The sequence below is a fragment of the Acanthaster planci genome, unplaced genomic scaffold, assembly GCF_054643075.1.
Source record: "Acanthaster planci isolate LZ-2023a unplaced genomic scaffold, COTS_SCS Contig5, whole genome shotgun sequence".
NCBI lineage: Eukaryota > Metazoa > Echinodermata > Asteroidea > Valvatida > Acanthasteridae > Acanthaster > Acanthaster planci.
The window spans coordinates 185,338-202,324 of NW_028257629.1; the positions used below are offsets into that span (position 1 = coordinate 185,338).

Sequence of the window (16,987 nt, forward strand, 5' to 3'; positions counted from 1 at the left end):
CTCAAAAGAACCAATTCTCATCTGATCTGATCAGATTAGATTGCATTAGATTAGGATTAGTAATGTTAGTATTGTCCTACCTGTTGTATGTTCTTGACATTACCACAATTCTTAGACTCAATATCTGACCGGCATTGGTCGTAAAATCCTTGGATGAGACGGTAATCGCTGAAGGTAATTGCCTTCATCCTATTGATGTACTGACGACATTGGATCGTGGTGATATTCTCTGCAACGTCATACAGGCATGGTAGCAGAAGCCCCTGTCCTCTCTCAATTCGGTCACAATCTGGGAACTACGTATGTCAAACCAAATCATGTCAGGTGTTAATTACAGTACATTATCGTGAAACACTAGTCCAGCTTACGAAAACACCTGCAAAAAAAATTAACATTGGCTAATAAAGGTTACTTGTCATGTTGACCAATGGACTAGCACAGCCTCAACCAAGTAACCTACTTGATTGAGACTGCAAGCTTCAAGAAAACATGACACTTTTAAGAAACACACAAACAACCCAACACCCCAACAAACAAATAAATTTCATATCTTGACACTTTCAAAGCTGCTTTTTACCATCACCTTTTAACAATTAATTTATAAGGCTGAGCTAACCAGAAGTAACTCTGAAGACTCATTTTACCATACTGGACGACAGATCGTCCTTAATGCCATACATGGAACTTGTGTCACATTTAAGAAATTTACAAGAGACACTCAATTCAAGAAATCCAGCAATATACTGATTTGACATTACCCTCTTCAGTTCAGGTTTGCAGACTTCAAAGGCAGCTGAGTCAAATCGTACATCCTTGGTCAGGTTCATTTTATAGCTCCAAAGAAACTGGAAACATAATTCAGAAAATGGGAGTCTTAGAATACAATAAAGAATTAAGTACAGGAAATTCCCTACATCAGGGTAAACATTCCAACCTCAAAAACTGATGTCCATCACATGAAATCAATGTTCTGGCAGAGTCCAGCGGTTGTTGTATTGGGCAATACTTCCTTCATTTCTCAGTTACAGCAGCTTTACATCTTGTAAGTATGAACTACATGAATCAGCCTGAAATGCTGTATTCCAAAGATTACTCATTCACATCCTGTATCAGCCAATGTTTTTATCAGCTGATGACTGGTTGAAGATAAACTGTACATGAAACTAAAACATGAATAAAACCAACATTGATTCATTGCATGTGGGTCACTCTTTACGTTTAATCAATAAGCAAAGCACTGCCAAAATGTTGAAGGAAATATAGGAATAATCATTTCTTGTTCTTCATGTATTAAAAATTCTCTTGCAATTATCATTAAGGAAAACTTCATCAAGAGCACTTACTCGGTTACATGTGTCACTAAGCTCCCCGACATCCTGAATGGGAAAGACAAAATAATAACAATTCTGTTTACTGACTGGAAAAATCAACAAATGGGTCAGCAATATTTTAAGTGGTCAAACCACATATGTACATCTACATGGCTACAATCCCCCCAAAAAGAGCTAGTCATATGCAGCGGCTAAATTTATGTCATGCAAACCAAGGAAAGAAAAAAGACGGAAAAGCTGTACTGGTTAAACTATACTGGTGAGGTTAAGCAAACCCTGCCTTATGCATATTCAGATAGTGCTGATTGAAATAATTAATGAGCTCTAAACTCAACAAATACTAACTATCACTACTATGGGTGCATCCAAACAATTTTTTCAGGGGGGGAGTAATCTTGTTTCTTGGGGGACCAAATATTTGGGACATTCTCATGTAACCTGTTATGACCTTTTTGAGGGGTCAGGCAACATTTTGGGACTTTTTACACTTTTTTTTGCAGGAAGGAGAATTGCACAGAGCAAAAAGGTTTACTTTGCTATCATTATTTTACAAAATAAATGGAGAAGGGTTCCTTTGGGGAGGCCAATGGCCTTGATGTCCTCCCAATCCACTCGTGATTAGCACAGCATGATATTTCTGTGGTAGAATGGTTAACACTATGTCTTCCTTCATGACAATGAACGTATTCTGTAAGTAAAGTACAGTTGTTTCCTGAACAGAGAGACTCACACGGAACAAAAAGCAGTGAACCATTCTCTCTATTCTCACAGCATTCTGTACCCAGCAGGTTAATTTCCTTTAGAATCCATCCAAACTAATGGGGATTTTTGAAGGATAGAGGAAGATGGAAGCCTGCTACTGAAATTGGGGATGAACACCAGTTGAAAGTTTCAGAGTACAGAATGTAAAGTGTATGGTATGGGTTTTCTGCACGATGAACAAAAATGTCTGATCAGATTTTGAAAGAATCGAGATGTGGCCAACAAGACATCGAGAGAGTGACACCTACGGACGTTTTTATGTTTGGGGTCATTATGGTAATTATACATATCTCCAAACCAACTCTTTACATAACGTACACATACACTGTAAGCAATGATTATCCAATCACCCTTCAATTCATAAATACGCCTATACATGTACCCATCCACTACATATGGATGACGGCTGCCACATCAGAGCAACAACGACATCGTTTGTTTCTGTCCCTCACTCGTCAAAACATTTCTGGTCACAATCTTTGGCAATCCCAACTGTTCCATATTCCCCGTTCAAGGACTCAGCAATATAAGCAATCTCCAATTCCTTCCACGGCTAAGCTCCTGAATGCTGGTACTTGTCTATAAATTTTGTTTGTGTTTTTTTATTTGGTATTTTGTTTACTTTTCCAATATTTGATTTCTTATAATTTTCAGTCTGTCTTCAATGTATTCTTATATTATCCCCTTTTTTACCTTTGGCTATAATCTTCATTTTATTACATTTTATCCTTTTGTATTGTAAATCAGACATTGTTAGTCTTTGGACGACTTGTTTGATCAGTTTTTAAAATAAACCGTAATGAAGAAATAAAAAAATGAATGAACACCGTACAGCAATAACGTGCACGTATTGGTGCACTCGTTTTTGTCCAAGGTCATGAAGTTTGAGTCTAGATACAATGTATGTACATAATGGCTGTGCAGACAAATGCAAACATCATATATTACATGTACATGTACTTGTTACACCTCATCAAGCAAATCAAATAGTCCATCTAAACAATGGATATCTTCCAGCATTTGGAAGCCTATAAATCACCAAGTACCACATGTACTGTAGTTGGCACAAAAATACAGGAATGGATTAAGTATCACTGTAAAAATAACAGACTGGAATAAAACACAGACCACGTCTGTTGGAATACCCCAAATGTACAGCTTAGTAAATGTGGGAAACCTTGCTAGCCTATATGGTGAAGAAAGCAGGTATCAGGAACATACCGGTACATATAACACACCTAACTATCAATGTACTTGTACCATAAAGACATAAAGACTGCATACATGTACGTGTAAGCTAGCATACGTATACACATCACATACAGTCCACTAAACTTCAATGAACACAAGTCTAGTACTCCAAGTTCAGAATGTGACCACTTGGTGGCATTGTACTCTCTAACAATTTCCACTGAATTACTCTGAAGTCCACCAGTATTAATAAAGCATTAAGTAAACTACAGAATCAGAAGACAACAGCTGAAATGTAAACTGCCATGGTTGCCAGATACATTTTTTGGGCTCTACACTGAGAGCAAATTTATTACAGGTCGGTTCACGACAATGGGTTTACAATGCACTCTAGGTAAGGCCTTTTCACACTACAGCCAATCAAGCCTAAGCGAACCTATGACTGCCCTTGGTTGAAACTTGGACTTTTCAACCCAACATGTACATTCATTCCAGCACTGTTTCACACTTGTTTTGTGTGAATTGAGCTTATCAGGGTGAGTTCAACCCGGGAATGAGCACAAACAATTTTCAAGCCCAGCTGAAAAATCTCAACCCTGGTTCGCAGCAGGGTTGAGTTCCACTCGGGTTGAAGTCAATCTCAGGGTTGACGTGGGTTTGAACATTTTCAAGTGTGAAACGCTGCCAGTTTTCGACCCTGCATCCACTCTGAGATCTGTCTAGTGTGAAAAAGCCTATAAATATGTACCCACGGTCATGTTCATTGTATAAGGGAATATCACCAACCAGTGTAACCAGCCAAGCACATCCCATCACATAAAGGATTCTCTGTGAACTCCTACACAATACAAGCACATGTACAGTACAATGTTTATGTGACCAGTTTTCAATCCAAAAATTGACTGTTTTCAGGTGGTGAAGAATGTGAAAGACAACACTGTTCTTGACCTGCACTCCCAACAGTTTTTTTTTTCTTTTTTTGGTTCACCAAAATCCTTCCTTTTATATCGGTATACAGTTCTTCGCTTTAGTTGTACAACTGGTATGTGATTATTACAGTTTGTCACCAATGCCACTGGACCAAGCCTTTCTTGAAGGCATACATGTACATTAAACAGGTACATACACACAAATCAGTTCCTCTAAGTTTGTGATCCATGTAATCATCCGACTTCCACACTCCAGAGTTTGGGTCACAAATCAGGATTTCCAGACATTGCATACACACACACTTAGCCTGCCATGTGATGTCTATATGTACACATGTATGTATGCCTGGTACAGGTGCAATTCACCTGATATGATCTTTTTATAGCTTCATAAGTTAAGTGAATACATGCAATTTCAAATGACTTGTTTGTGCAAAAGTCATACATGTTTTATAGAGTAAATACTCGTAGCAATTACTTTGAGTCAGTGTCGCATTGACTGTGGACAGGAAAGTAAGTCCACTGATATTTCTTTTCTAAATTCTCTCCCATGTTCCCAACCTCCTCCCCCAAAAGAACTTGATGTCATGGCCCAGCTTTGGTAGGCTATCCTTACATTATTACAACGAATTATTCTTTCTTGTTTATCTCAGCCCATGTTAATGATATATATGACACTGTCATGTTCAACATGGTTGACATAAGAGGCTTCATGTTTACAAACGGGTTTATCACCAAGTGCCTCATAGGTTTCGATTTCTGGCCCAAGTTATTTGTCCATTTTCTTCTGTGCCACATGGGCTAGCCATTTCTGGACACTCAAGTTCTCTTTTCTCAACAAAAATCCAGACCTTCCATTTCTGACTGTGCTCCCGATTCTGTGGTCAGATGTGGAACCACTGGCAGCTCAACTTCCTATATAATGCCTGTACATGGCTGGGGCTCAACCATGCACAGGTAGCTACATCCTTTCAACTTAAGGCTTGCATTGTACGGTTGGTTAGTTTCTTCCAATAGACTCCTGGCTTTCATAACCCAACCTTCAGCTATTCATTGAGTTTACCTATAGTTCACAGAGTATTTTGTATGCAAACTGAACTATTGCACATCCATAGTAATTCACGCCAACTCTTGGCATACTCAGCCATATACCAAACACCTACACTGTACATGTATATTGTGGTTTCTGTACCCTCAAGGTAATGGGGCACAGGGTATCCAAACAAAAAGCTTTTCATTACAAATATAGGTATGGAAGACACGTGGCAAAAGTCCATGCATGCACGTATGGTATTTGGGGGTAAAGTAACTTGCCCACAATATGCTGCCACCAGCTGGATTTGAACCTCCCACCCTCTGATCAGAAGTCACAAACCCGAACAATTAGGCTGTATGCCCCACATCACAATACATGTACATGTAGCAAGATTCATAGTGGCATTTAGAGTTTGAAAATTCAAACCAATTCCATCTTAAGGACCAGACATCTCATGACCCTAATGAGTTGTACTTAAATGGTCAAAAGCACCTGTTCCATCATGGAGGGCTGCCCATGCATTCATACTACATGTACAATACATACATGCATTGCATTCTCTATATCCATTTGGATACACTATCAATTACCCATGTGGAGGTAATCAGTCAGTGCTTTTCTATTTGATACTCACATTGACCTTTGTGACAAGACAAGCATCCTGCATTGTAGAACCCAGGGGACAAAACAACACAATGTCATCAACATGAATGGTACTACAGGTACATGTACATTGTATTTATGTACATGCAGTAGACAAGCCTTCAAAAGCTTTAGAAATGAAAAACGGAAGAGAAAAACTTGTAGCCAGCCTCCAGTATTGGATCAGAATGATGACAACTACAATGTATACATGTACCCCTGTACATCGCTGATGATCATTACATTCAGTTATTTTATGTTACTAAAATTGAGTTTTACTCTAAAGTTCAGTACAATGTAGCAGCTGACCAGTAACAGTCCCTACCCACGTGGTTACGAACATGTTCACTGATTTTGAGGAAACTATTAGTGGATCACATGGTACACAGAGTTAGACGTATTTAGACCAGACCTCATTATTGTTTGTGACATGAACAGCATAAATTTGTCTAAGTTCATGTTAAGTGAGGAAAACAGGTGTGACAGCCCCGAGTTCTCTGTTATCCTAAACTATACAGTGTATACATATTAGTAGGCACTGTTAGCAGAAACTAAAAAGCATGTAAAAACTAAAAAAAAAACAGTTCCCCACTGGTTCCCTGCTCCTTGCTCTATGATTGTACTGTATAATGCTGCTATACCAACCACTGCAATTCTAAAGAATCCAGTGCATTCCAAACATAGTAGTACCCCTTAGCTTCCGAATTTTCCATACACTTTTAATGAGCAGTGAAACTTTCCTTTCCATTGTAAATTTATAAAAGAAGCATACATGGTGATGATGATTATAATGAATGGCAAGTTTGGGAAAACCTTACTCGCGAAGGAACAGTCAACACATGGTGTGGTCCGCATTATTCATGCTGAACACATTGACATTCATGCATATATACAGTTAGGAGGTTATGCATGTTTCTCTTATTTTTTGTACACTGACTCTGACTTGATTCATTTTGCTGTATTAAAGTTGAATTTCACTGGTTTGGTTGATGTTTATGTTGTACAATAATTTTTTCACTTTTCCCAGCAAACAATAATTTGACACCGAAAGTACAGTTGTATCTTCCTTCTCAGGTCAATAATGTTTGGTTCCCAGAATTCAGTTTTGTAACCACACACGTACATGTTTTTGAAGCCTGTCACATTTTGGCAATTGATATTCGAGAGGCAACTGATATTTTATTCAATGTACATGTATGCCAATTTAAAGCACTTGATGACAAAGACGGCTTTCTCATCTCTTAAAAGTTATTCAAGTTTTCCACACAAAACTGTTTGGTAAATTCTGTACACGTGATGAAGACATGGCCTTCTAATATTGCATACCAACAGGACCATATGGTAGATCATCCCACTACACAGGAACCACAGAATTATTCAATACATGTAAATCATCGACCTTTTTCCATACCATAACTCTTTATCATGAACAGACAATGGCACAACCACAACTATTCAATACAAGGGGGGGATAAGGAGGGGGAGCATCAGCAGTCAGTCAAGCAGTAGCAAGCAAGCAAGCAAGCAAGCAAGCAAACAAGCAAGCAAGCAAGCAAGCAAGCAAACAAGCAAGCAAGCAAGCAAGCAAGCGAGCAAGCGAGCAAGCAAGCAAGCAAGCAAGCAAGCAAGCAAATAAGCAAGCAAGCAAGCAAGCAAGCAAATAAGCAAGCAAGCAAGCAAGCAAATAAGCAAGCAAGCAAGCAAGCAAAGAAGCACACAAAGCCATGCAGGGAAATATGTCAACTAGCAAATGAACAAGCAAGAATGCAATCAAAATGTAAAGAAGCAACCATGCCAATAAACACTCACTAAACAAGCAAAGGAAAGACAGTATTGGTAGATCAATATACACAAATCAGCAAGCTTGGTAGGAAACTGTGACCTTCATCATGCCAAAGCTCAAATACAATTTTGTCATCTTAACATTGAGACTTGCCTATAAATACATATAAGTACTCCTAACATCACAATATGTGATGCGCAACATAAATTGAATTAGCCTTTCCTGAATTGAATCTATCAAAAGTTGCATCCCTGTTTATATACACGTACGGTACTTTATCATAATTAGGACATATAAAGCCAACACATGAACATGTATGCCAAAAAAGTTGTCTAAAAAAATGGCTGATTACGGAAGGTGAAGGGTTTGTCATTCCCTACCCATCCATGGACTTTCAAATTGTGCAGAAAGGCAACAGCTTCCATTTTTATCACTTATAAAAAGATATAATGCATTTGAAACCAACGGTGCAAGCTCTGCATTCAAAGTTACATGTACATGTAGGGCTTATTTCAAAGAGCAGCACTAAACTCTTCCTGAAAAGAACATAGGGTACCGGCTACAAAACCCATGAAAGGTTTACTGCCCATCACTGATTCATAGCTACGTCACTGGTTCATGACTGTGTCACTGGTTAACGACTATGTCACTTGTTGCCAAAGGCCCAACCTTCACAGTTATGTCACTGGTTCATACAGTACATGTAAGTGTGTCACTGGTTCACAGCTATGTCAGTAGTTTACAGCTGTTTTTGCTTAGTGCCAGAATTAAGTACACAGTAGTTCCATGGCAGTGGCTCACTGGCAAGTTTTCATTATCTTCTCAATATTTTGCATTTGAAGGTCCACAATAAAGAGTCTTTAAGACTAAAGCCTTTTGTTTACCCTTGCAACTTTTCATTAGACTGGACACTTAATCTATACTTCTATCATTCATCCTACATGTATGTATCAATACTCAGAGTCACTTTAACATCGTACCCTGAAGGAAACTTTGGCGTGGTCAAAATTAAAAACATAGCTTCTGAAATAAATGGTTTTCTGAAAACTTTGCCTCAAAACATAAAAAAAAAAATTATTGAAAGCAAAAGGGGCAAACTTTGATTCAATTTTAATTCAATGCAAATGGCATGTAGGCTTTTAGCAAGGTCAGTATCTTCAGCCTGTGATATGGTACATACAAGTTATCTTCAGATAAATAAAATATGTGAAAACTGTTCTTTATTTTTGGTGTTTTTCTTGATTAGTTGTAGAAAAAGTTTTGTCACATAACCAAGGAACGTGCAGACAAAACATGGAACTTTTGGTACACAATGCAACCACACGTACTTTCCATTTTTTCTTCTCTCAAAGAAAACTCTTTAGCATCATTTTGCTCACTCGTTTTATATCTTGCAAGGCGCTCCATAAGAAAGGTGTGTGTCTGACATAGTTAACACACTGTCAACAGTTTCCACTTAAATAATACTTGGGATTTATTTCCCAACAATTGAAATGAGAAAATCACGACTGGGTTTTTGACTTGATTGATGAGACAGAAATGACAGGTGTAATTTAATTACCGGTACGTATAAATCCAAAAAGCTACAGGGCCTGAAGCTTTGTCAAAGGCATACTAAAATTGAGTCTGTATCTTTTCATTTAGCTTCAGAGTACCGTACAACTTGAGATTGTAAGATTTGAATTCAAGTCTGCTGAAACTCAAATGATTTTTCTGTCTCTGATACTTCTATTTCCGTAAAATTTTAAAAACACAGTCATTGGTTGCCTAACAGAATGCCAATTTACATGTGACTTTTGTAAAAACTGTGCCCATCTTTGCTTTTTGGTCTGAGATGAACTAGAGAGTTTTCACATCCAGATGAAAAAAATGGTCAGTTTCTTGACTTTTAATGGCAAAAACTAAAGTGATTTGTGCAGTGTAAATCACATCAGGGGAGGTTAACTCTTAAGGCCAAGTTTCAGTTCTAATAATTCAAAGCTATCTTAAAACATAAAATGATGAAAAATTTTATCTTTATATAGATTAAAGTATAGTGTAAGCTGGATCGAATGGTTTCTGTCATTTTCCCAACTCCATGGAATTATTCAACCCAATTACAGGGAAAGTGCAGGATTAGAATAAGGAATTAAAGGGTGTTCATGAATAATGGTGAGTTGACGATGCTGTAGTCCCACTGACCAGAATTACTTGTAAGTTGTGGTAAGTCTTATCTACAGTGACAGTGAGCTTTGTGATGACATAGGAAATGAAAAGATTGGTGTCAGTGTTTTTGTCATGAGAGTGTCACTGGTGGTGGTGAAATGGCTTTGACAATAATGACCTAAATAACAAGGACAGAGACCATCAGGATAGGGCCCACAGAAAAGAATGTTTTAAGGGATCACTGAAATGAATTCTTGTGCCCAATTAACCTCTATTTTCAGTCTTTCATGCCCCATTTCTCTTCCACAAGATGTTGGCAAAACCAACAGTATTATATCTCACATGAATGTATGATGATGGAAAATTCTGAATCACAATTTTTTATCCATAAACTTGCACAGGATAGTGATTCAGTGAAAAAAATGTTTTGGTGAGCTATCTTTATGTTCATTAACACTGGTATAAACACTCTCTTAAGAGACATCATCGCAACAATAACCTCAAATTGAGGCTCAATTGGTAGGAAATTGTGCAAACAAAGTAAAAAAAGAATGACCAAAGATCAAACCAAAAGGGGGCGTCATTGCTTTCATACATGTACAGTTCAATAGAATGGATTTACTAACAAAAAGTCTTAGTGTCAGATTAATTTCCTGGGCTCTCCGACACCCTCAGGTGCTTCAAACAGTCTCCAACAGGTGCTACAGTAGCCTTCTAAATCCGTCACTTTCCACAACATGTATGTACATGCACTGGGCACAAAAGAGCTTGGGATTTTCAAGTTGGACATATCAACTTACTCTGCACAGTTTTATACGTACAGTAAAATCTCGATACCTCGAATCTCTGGGGAATGGACAAAAAATTCGAGTTATCCAAAATTCGAATCAAAAGAAGGTCCCGATTTCTTTTGAAGTGAAGTCATTATTACTATGTGTATCATAACATGTACCTATACGCTGACGCACAGTTACCGTAAATCTCTCAACGATGACTTTAAAATGAAATTGTGGTTATTTTATACTTTGGTGCCACAAGTTCTTGTTCATAGAAAGTCATTTTTGCGGAGGATTTTTGTTGTTAATCGGCTGATAAATAACACATTACATGTACTATAAATCATTTAAACTGTGTACCTTTGTGTGGCAAATCTTTCTTTTGCATTGTGCATGTGTGACGCAATGTGGTGGTCCCATTTCTGATACCGCACCGCAACGCAGCACCTTGCACATGCGTACTCGGGCGGAGTTTCCCGATGAGTCAGACGACTTTTTTCATCACATGAGGGTGCACCTTTTTTGCGCTTCAGTAAAATTTTGTAAAAACAAAAACGCTATTGGTGTCTGTTTTTATTTTTTGTTCTTTGGTCTTTATTTTCAAGCTTTTGTATATTTTTTGGGGAGTGAGATTTTGCTACGCAAAAGCTTTGCTTTGCAGTCATGTAGTACCGGTAGGTCCACTGCGCGTGGGCATGCTGTGGTTTGTGGCTCTAATTGGGCAGCCATCCCACAGGCAAACGCAAGCAGTTGGGCCAGAGCATTAAGCCAGACTTAACTTCCATATATGTGGCGCGTACAGCATATGCAAGGATCTCCAATGCATTGCCGCAGCCACCACAAAGAGCCATCAGTTGGCCTGCCGATGCACTGGCTACAATGGGTCCACGGTAATTCCTGCAAGTGGGATTTTGCGGTCACGGTGTGGTTTAGGTGTCTAGATCGATCATCATTGTACTGCGCTTGCGAGTGTTCCAGTGTGAAAAGATGAAGTGTGCATGTCAGAAATGATTCCTAACCAGACCCGCATTCTGTTTACACTTTCTGGAAGTATTTTGGCGGCGGTTTCTTTTGGATCTGCTACACAAAAACTTGAGCGACGTGAGCAGTTCGAGTTAAGGACATGTTTTTGTACATAAAAGCCTATTCTTTCGGCGGGAATCAATTATTCTTGAGTTAAGTGGAGTTTCAAGTTAACCGACTTTGAGTTATCGAGATTTTACTGTATGAATCACTGTACACCATCCAGGTAGTTGTTAAGTTACTTTTTATTATGGCACAAAGGTTTTACCAATTTTTTTAAATAATACATAAACTCGGGCAATCATCGTAAAACAAAGATGTGTCTTAGCATACACTGTACACATATGGACCAGACAGATATAACATTCAAGTATCATTCAATGACAGTTATCAAATGTTCTGTAGTTTCAGTAAGGGGTTAATTACCCTTGAAGATCACAGCTGTTGGATACTGTTAGAAACAACAAGGAGGGAGGAGCGAGGAGGAAGGGAAGGGATATGATTACACACTTCAACAACACTAACAGCTGCTCTGCATTTATTTAGGTCTAGAGTACTCTCTCTCATTTTATCACTTCAGAATTCATTCAGGCTTTGAAGACATGTGTTCATTATGTGATTTTAAAAGTAGACTTGACTAATCCTAGACACTTATCAGAGGTACAGAGTGGGAACAAAAAAGAGTGCAGCAGACTATCAAGACAGGTCAAAGCTACATGTAGCATGGAAAATATCTTAGTGCCCAAACCACCTATTTCAATAAGCATAAACAAGGCTTCAAGAGTTAACCACCCGTAGCTACATGTATGAGAAATCAAACTTATACATATCACCGCTTTTCTAACCTTGCCGCCAGCCTGTGTGCTTTTCTGTGGGAAAAAGAAAACAATACACATGCAGATAAATTATAGTAAATTCAACAGGCACTAAACTTGATTGAAACACAGCAAATGGAATATTGTCCTAACATTTAGCCATGACTGCTAGTGCTACACGTACAGTACAAGTATGGTATTGTAACACTTGTCTCACACTTCTAAAAACTTAACCTCTCATTCTTTGACCCTTCAAATTTCAATAATACTTTGGTTGTTATCTCCTTATTCTGGCCACAGTTACCATTTGTCTATTTACATGTACACATATACAACAGCAGTACACAAAGAAACACCTTACTTTGTGCTCATGTACAGTAGTTTGCCTGCCAAAACCCTTTACTCTTAGTGCTGGGTGTGGTCAATAAACTACCACCTGTCTCAGGCCAAAACTTGATGAACAGTAAATGAAATCATACTTCTATTGCATAATTAATACATTTTATGAGCATCCACAGGAAGGCAACACAACACATTTGGAGACTTTGTTGTCGTACACATGGCCAATCTTCACGCTTCTGTACATTCAACAATACGTGTACATACCGGCATGTATCTTTGGGTGTGAATTCCAAAATCACAAATACGTGTTACAGCTAAGCTTAACTATTTTCAATAGTTTCAAGTGCAACCAACTATAGTAAATATATCGGAAAGAATAGTAAACTACATGTACAGTATGCAGGTGTAATGCAGTTTACAGTACATGTATGCAATACATATGTGCAATGTGGCATGTCTTCAATAATCACACGTGAATATATATGTTCTACCATTATTTAGCTACATTAATCCTAATCTTCATCATGGACCTTTCAAATTCCACTGGTTACTTTCTGGAGGATTTTCCCCAGGACACAACCTACATGTATACATGAACATGTACATGCACAGCCTAGCCACTTTTATTTGACGATCTTCAATCTTCACTAATACCACTAGAGAGGTGTACAAACAATGTGGCATTGGTTTCCTGCACAATGGAGGATTTAAGACTCAGCACTGCTGCTGCAGAGAATGTGTAATGAGTTTGGGTTCATAAAAACTCATTCCATTTCCAAGTCAGACAATGTAAATCACAAGGAAGGTTTACTGTGTCATCACCTTCCAGCCACCAGCACACCCCCTCACTATTCAATACCAAGTAACACTGAAGTGTATGTCTATTGCACCTGTTGCCAAGCAACCATGATGTTGCATTATTTGGCTGTGACAGAATTTGCAAAGCAAAAGTCATCAAAGAGAATTCAAAGTGGTAGCCAAAATAAGCAAGCTTCATTACGCAGAGTGATTGTTTTGTATTTCATATGTCCCATGCCTTATTGCCGTCAGATGGCACAAGTACATGTAACTAATGTACACGAGGCTGTACACATAACCGGGAGGAAAACAATAGACATGATAGAATGAACAACCAGAGAAGCCGGCAGCTCTGTTGACCTTAACAACCCTACATAATTCAAGATCTAGCAGGAGGAATCTCAATAACTGTAGAAGAGCTCAGTCATTATAACCTGTTGGTAACAAGTGGCTTGCTAGCTCTTCAAATTGAAGTGCAAAGAATCTATGTACATGTACACCTCACATTTTCTATACAGTGAAGGATTTGGGAAGTCGTACATATACCTTAGTGACAGTATCATATCAACTCCACAAGACAAACCATCTTCAAGACTTACCTGGATGCTGTTGTACTGTACATGTACAAACCATACATACCGGTACATACATGTATGGACTAAGTGTGCATGTATGTCTGATTAATATGCCGATTTCACCAATTGACACTAGCATTTTGGACTTTTTTAGCTCCATACACTTACCAGTACACGTATACCTGCACGCAAATATTTACACATACACTAAAATGTTGGATGATTTGTATATAATCCTGTAGAGAGATTGATGTATAGCCTTGAGTGCTCAAATTGTATTGCATGTTACAGGTGGGTGGTGGACACGTTACATACATGTATGTAAAATACGCATATGCACCGTTACATGAAACTTGGTTGGGCACTCAACACACATACATAGTACATGTACATAAAACCACATACTGCACTGCAATAAGTTTGATCACTCTTAGAATGCTGTAATGTGAATCCATTGTAAATGGGTCATTCCAGGATGTTGGAACACAATTTGTGACGGTGTCAATTGTTAAATGGGTTCCGTAAAAATGAACAGTTATTTCCCTGCATGTGGATTCCAAATTGACATTGTTATACATCATGCAAGGCTGATTACGGAGGTGTGTGTTATGTTTACAGAGTCATTCTCATTTCGGAAGATATTACGATTCAAAGTTTGTGACAATCCTGCAGTTAGGGTTTCAGGCATTTCGGACATGCCTTGAAGTAGGGGTGTGGTGGTGACAGATAAGAGACAGATTGTAAAAGAGAGCCACTACAGCCCTATTTTTTGTGGGGCTAGCCACTGGCTAGCCCCATTAATGTGGCCTACGGTTAGCCCCACTCGTGTCTCACTCCCGACCCATCTTTAGCCAAACATCAGTATGCGCAGTTTCGTATCGGCGTACTGAACATTTTCGGCGCACCTACATATCATCGTGGGCACAATTTCTTCTGCACACAGACATGATCCTTGACCTTTCCGCTTTCTAAATACCATTTATTACATCACTTGACCCCTCATCGTCTCGGCGGCTGTTTCATGTCGAGACATCTAAACTGCTGCCAAAGTTTTGGATGAGCCCATTGGTACACATAGTATCTTATCGCTCAGTCCGCGTATTACATATGTCTTGACATGGAACAGCCGTCCAGACGATAAGGGGTCAAGTGATGTAATGTTCAACGACCTTATTTTAACACTAACAGTCCCGAATGCTACAAAGTACTACTTAGTAGTAAAATGTAGTACCCAGCCCTGTCGCTTGTAAGAGGAGAAGACATTATTATTCTCTGAAGCCATAAAATACAATAGAGAAGACCATGTACCATACAGTGCTGTGGCACTATGAATGCATGGTTTCATTGTTCTCTGTACGAGTAACAATGGAATAAACTTGGCCAAAATAGTAATTTGTAGCACTAGGTCGAGGTCCTTCAGGCTCAGAGTGTTACGTAGTATTTTGTAGTACTGAGTACTCCAAGCCAAACAATGCCAGGTACTGTTAGGGTTAAAGATGGCGACTGAGAGAGTGAGCCTGTTAAATTGAATGGATAAAGGCAAAAAGACTGGAAAATACCTGAATAACGTGAGTGAAATCATTCAATAAATGGTTTTTAGAAAGTGGAAAGGTCAAGGATCTAGTCCGTATGCAAAAGAAATTACGCCCACGATGATAAGTGGGTGCGCCGAAAATGTTCAGTACGCTGACACGAAATTGCTTATATGGAAGTGTGGCTAAGGATGGATGAGGAGTGAGAGTCCATGTCGTATTAGTGGGGCAAGCCTACGGTACGCTCCCCTAGGGGAGTGCAGCGTACTGTAGACCAAATTAATGGGGCTAGCCACTGGCAAACCATCAACGAGACAACAGCAAAGTTATGAAAGTTAATAGGCCTAGGAAGGAAAACAAAGGACACCCACCTCTCCGGCATTCTGCAGGCAATCAAGCACTGAAAAGTTGTTGCCTCGTGCATTTTTACCACAGAAATGTGCAACATCTTCTCGGCATTGTGGACTGTCGTTAATTCTCATTGGTCGATTTGAAGGTCTTCCAGTGTCAGGTCTTCCTTGTCCTGGTGCCGGATAGGGTTTTGGAGCAACATCTCCACGACCAACCCACGCGCGTTGTTGCCCAGGCAGTTGACCTGGCTGTCCTGGTTGTCTTTGGCCTTGGTCAAACCTAGCCCCTTGTCCAAAATTTCCACGGGCTATATCATCACCTGGCATGCCTGGCTGCTTCAGCATTCCCAAGCCCTGCCCACCAGGGTTGTTGGGATTTGGGGCGATCGCCAGCTTTGGATTTGGCTGGAACTGTTGTTGAGGTTGCTGTGGTCCGAATCCCCTCTGGGCAGGCATTGCTGCGGCACCTCCCAGTGGCCGCTGCCCGCCGCCAGCGCCAACGTCACGCTTCACTGGATACCTGTCCCCTCTAACATTTGCGGGATCATTATTCTGTCTAATGTTTGTACCATCTTGTGGATTAAACTCCCCATGAATTGCGGGGAAAATGCACAAAGTAACACACGTTACCAAGAAGACACGTAGACCAGACGCCATCTTGCGCAGCGGATCTCTTCCACGTTACGAATTCAGGAGGTCAAAACTCTCTGGTCAAAACCTTACCACGCACACTGCATGCACGGTACAGCACGGTACGGTACGGTGAAGATGATGGCGTGGAAGTGATGACGTTTTCCATGTACACCTAAACTTGTTCAAGTCCTTTGATTAGATAATAATATCACAAGCACGGCTCTGCGGAATGTCGCCCTCACTGCCGACAGCTTGATTTGATTGACGGCGTGGATTGCTAGGATGGGAAGACGGGGAGGGGCATTTTTCTCATCTTCATGAAGT

The 16,987-nt window shown here is 39.5% G+C and overlaps 1 protein-coding gene across 2 annotated transcripts in view; it reads right to left on the minus strand.

Moving 5' to 3' along the window:
* LOC110974759 (Golgi apparatus protein 1-like) overlaps positions 1-16,796 on the minus strand; it is a 33,772-nt gene extending 16,976 nt beyond the window's left edge. Inside the window, exons 1-5 of one of the 2 annotated variants that reach the window (XM_087131651.1) lie at positions 16,052-16,796; positions 12,464-12,487; positions 1,344-1,376; positions 759-845; positions 81-296 (exon numbers count right to left, since the gene is read on the minus strand). In XM_087131651.1, the coding sequence (XP_086987777.1) occupies positions 81-296; positions 759-845; positions 1,344-1,376; positions 12,464-12,487; positions 16,052-16,687 (996 nt within the window). In that variant the 5' untranslated portion in view covers positions 16,688-16,796. The remainder of the gene's footprint in view (positions 1-80; positions 297-758; positions 846-1,343; positions 1,377-12,463; positions 12,488-16,051) is intronic. The other variant, XM_087131652.1, reaches the window with a different exon arrangement.
* Positions 16,797-16,987: the final 191 nt, after the last annotated feature.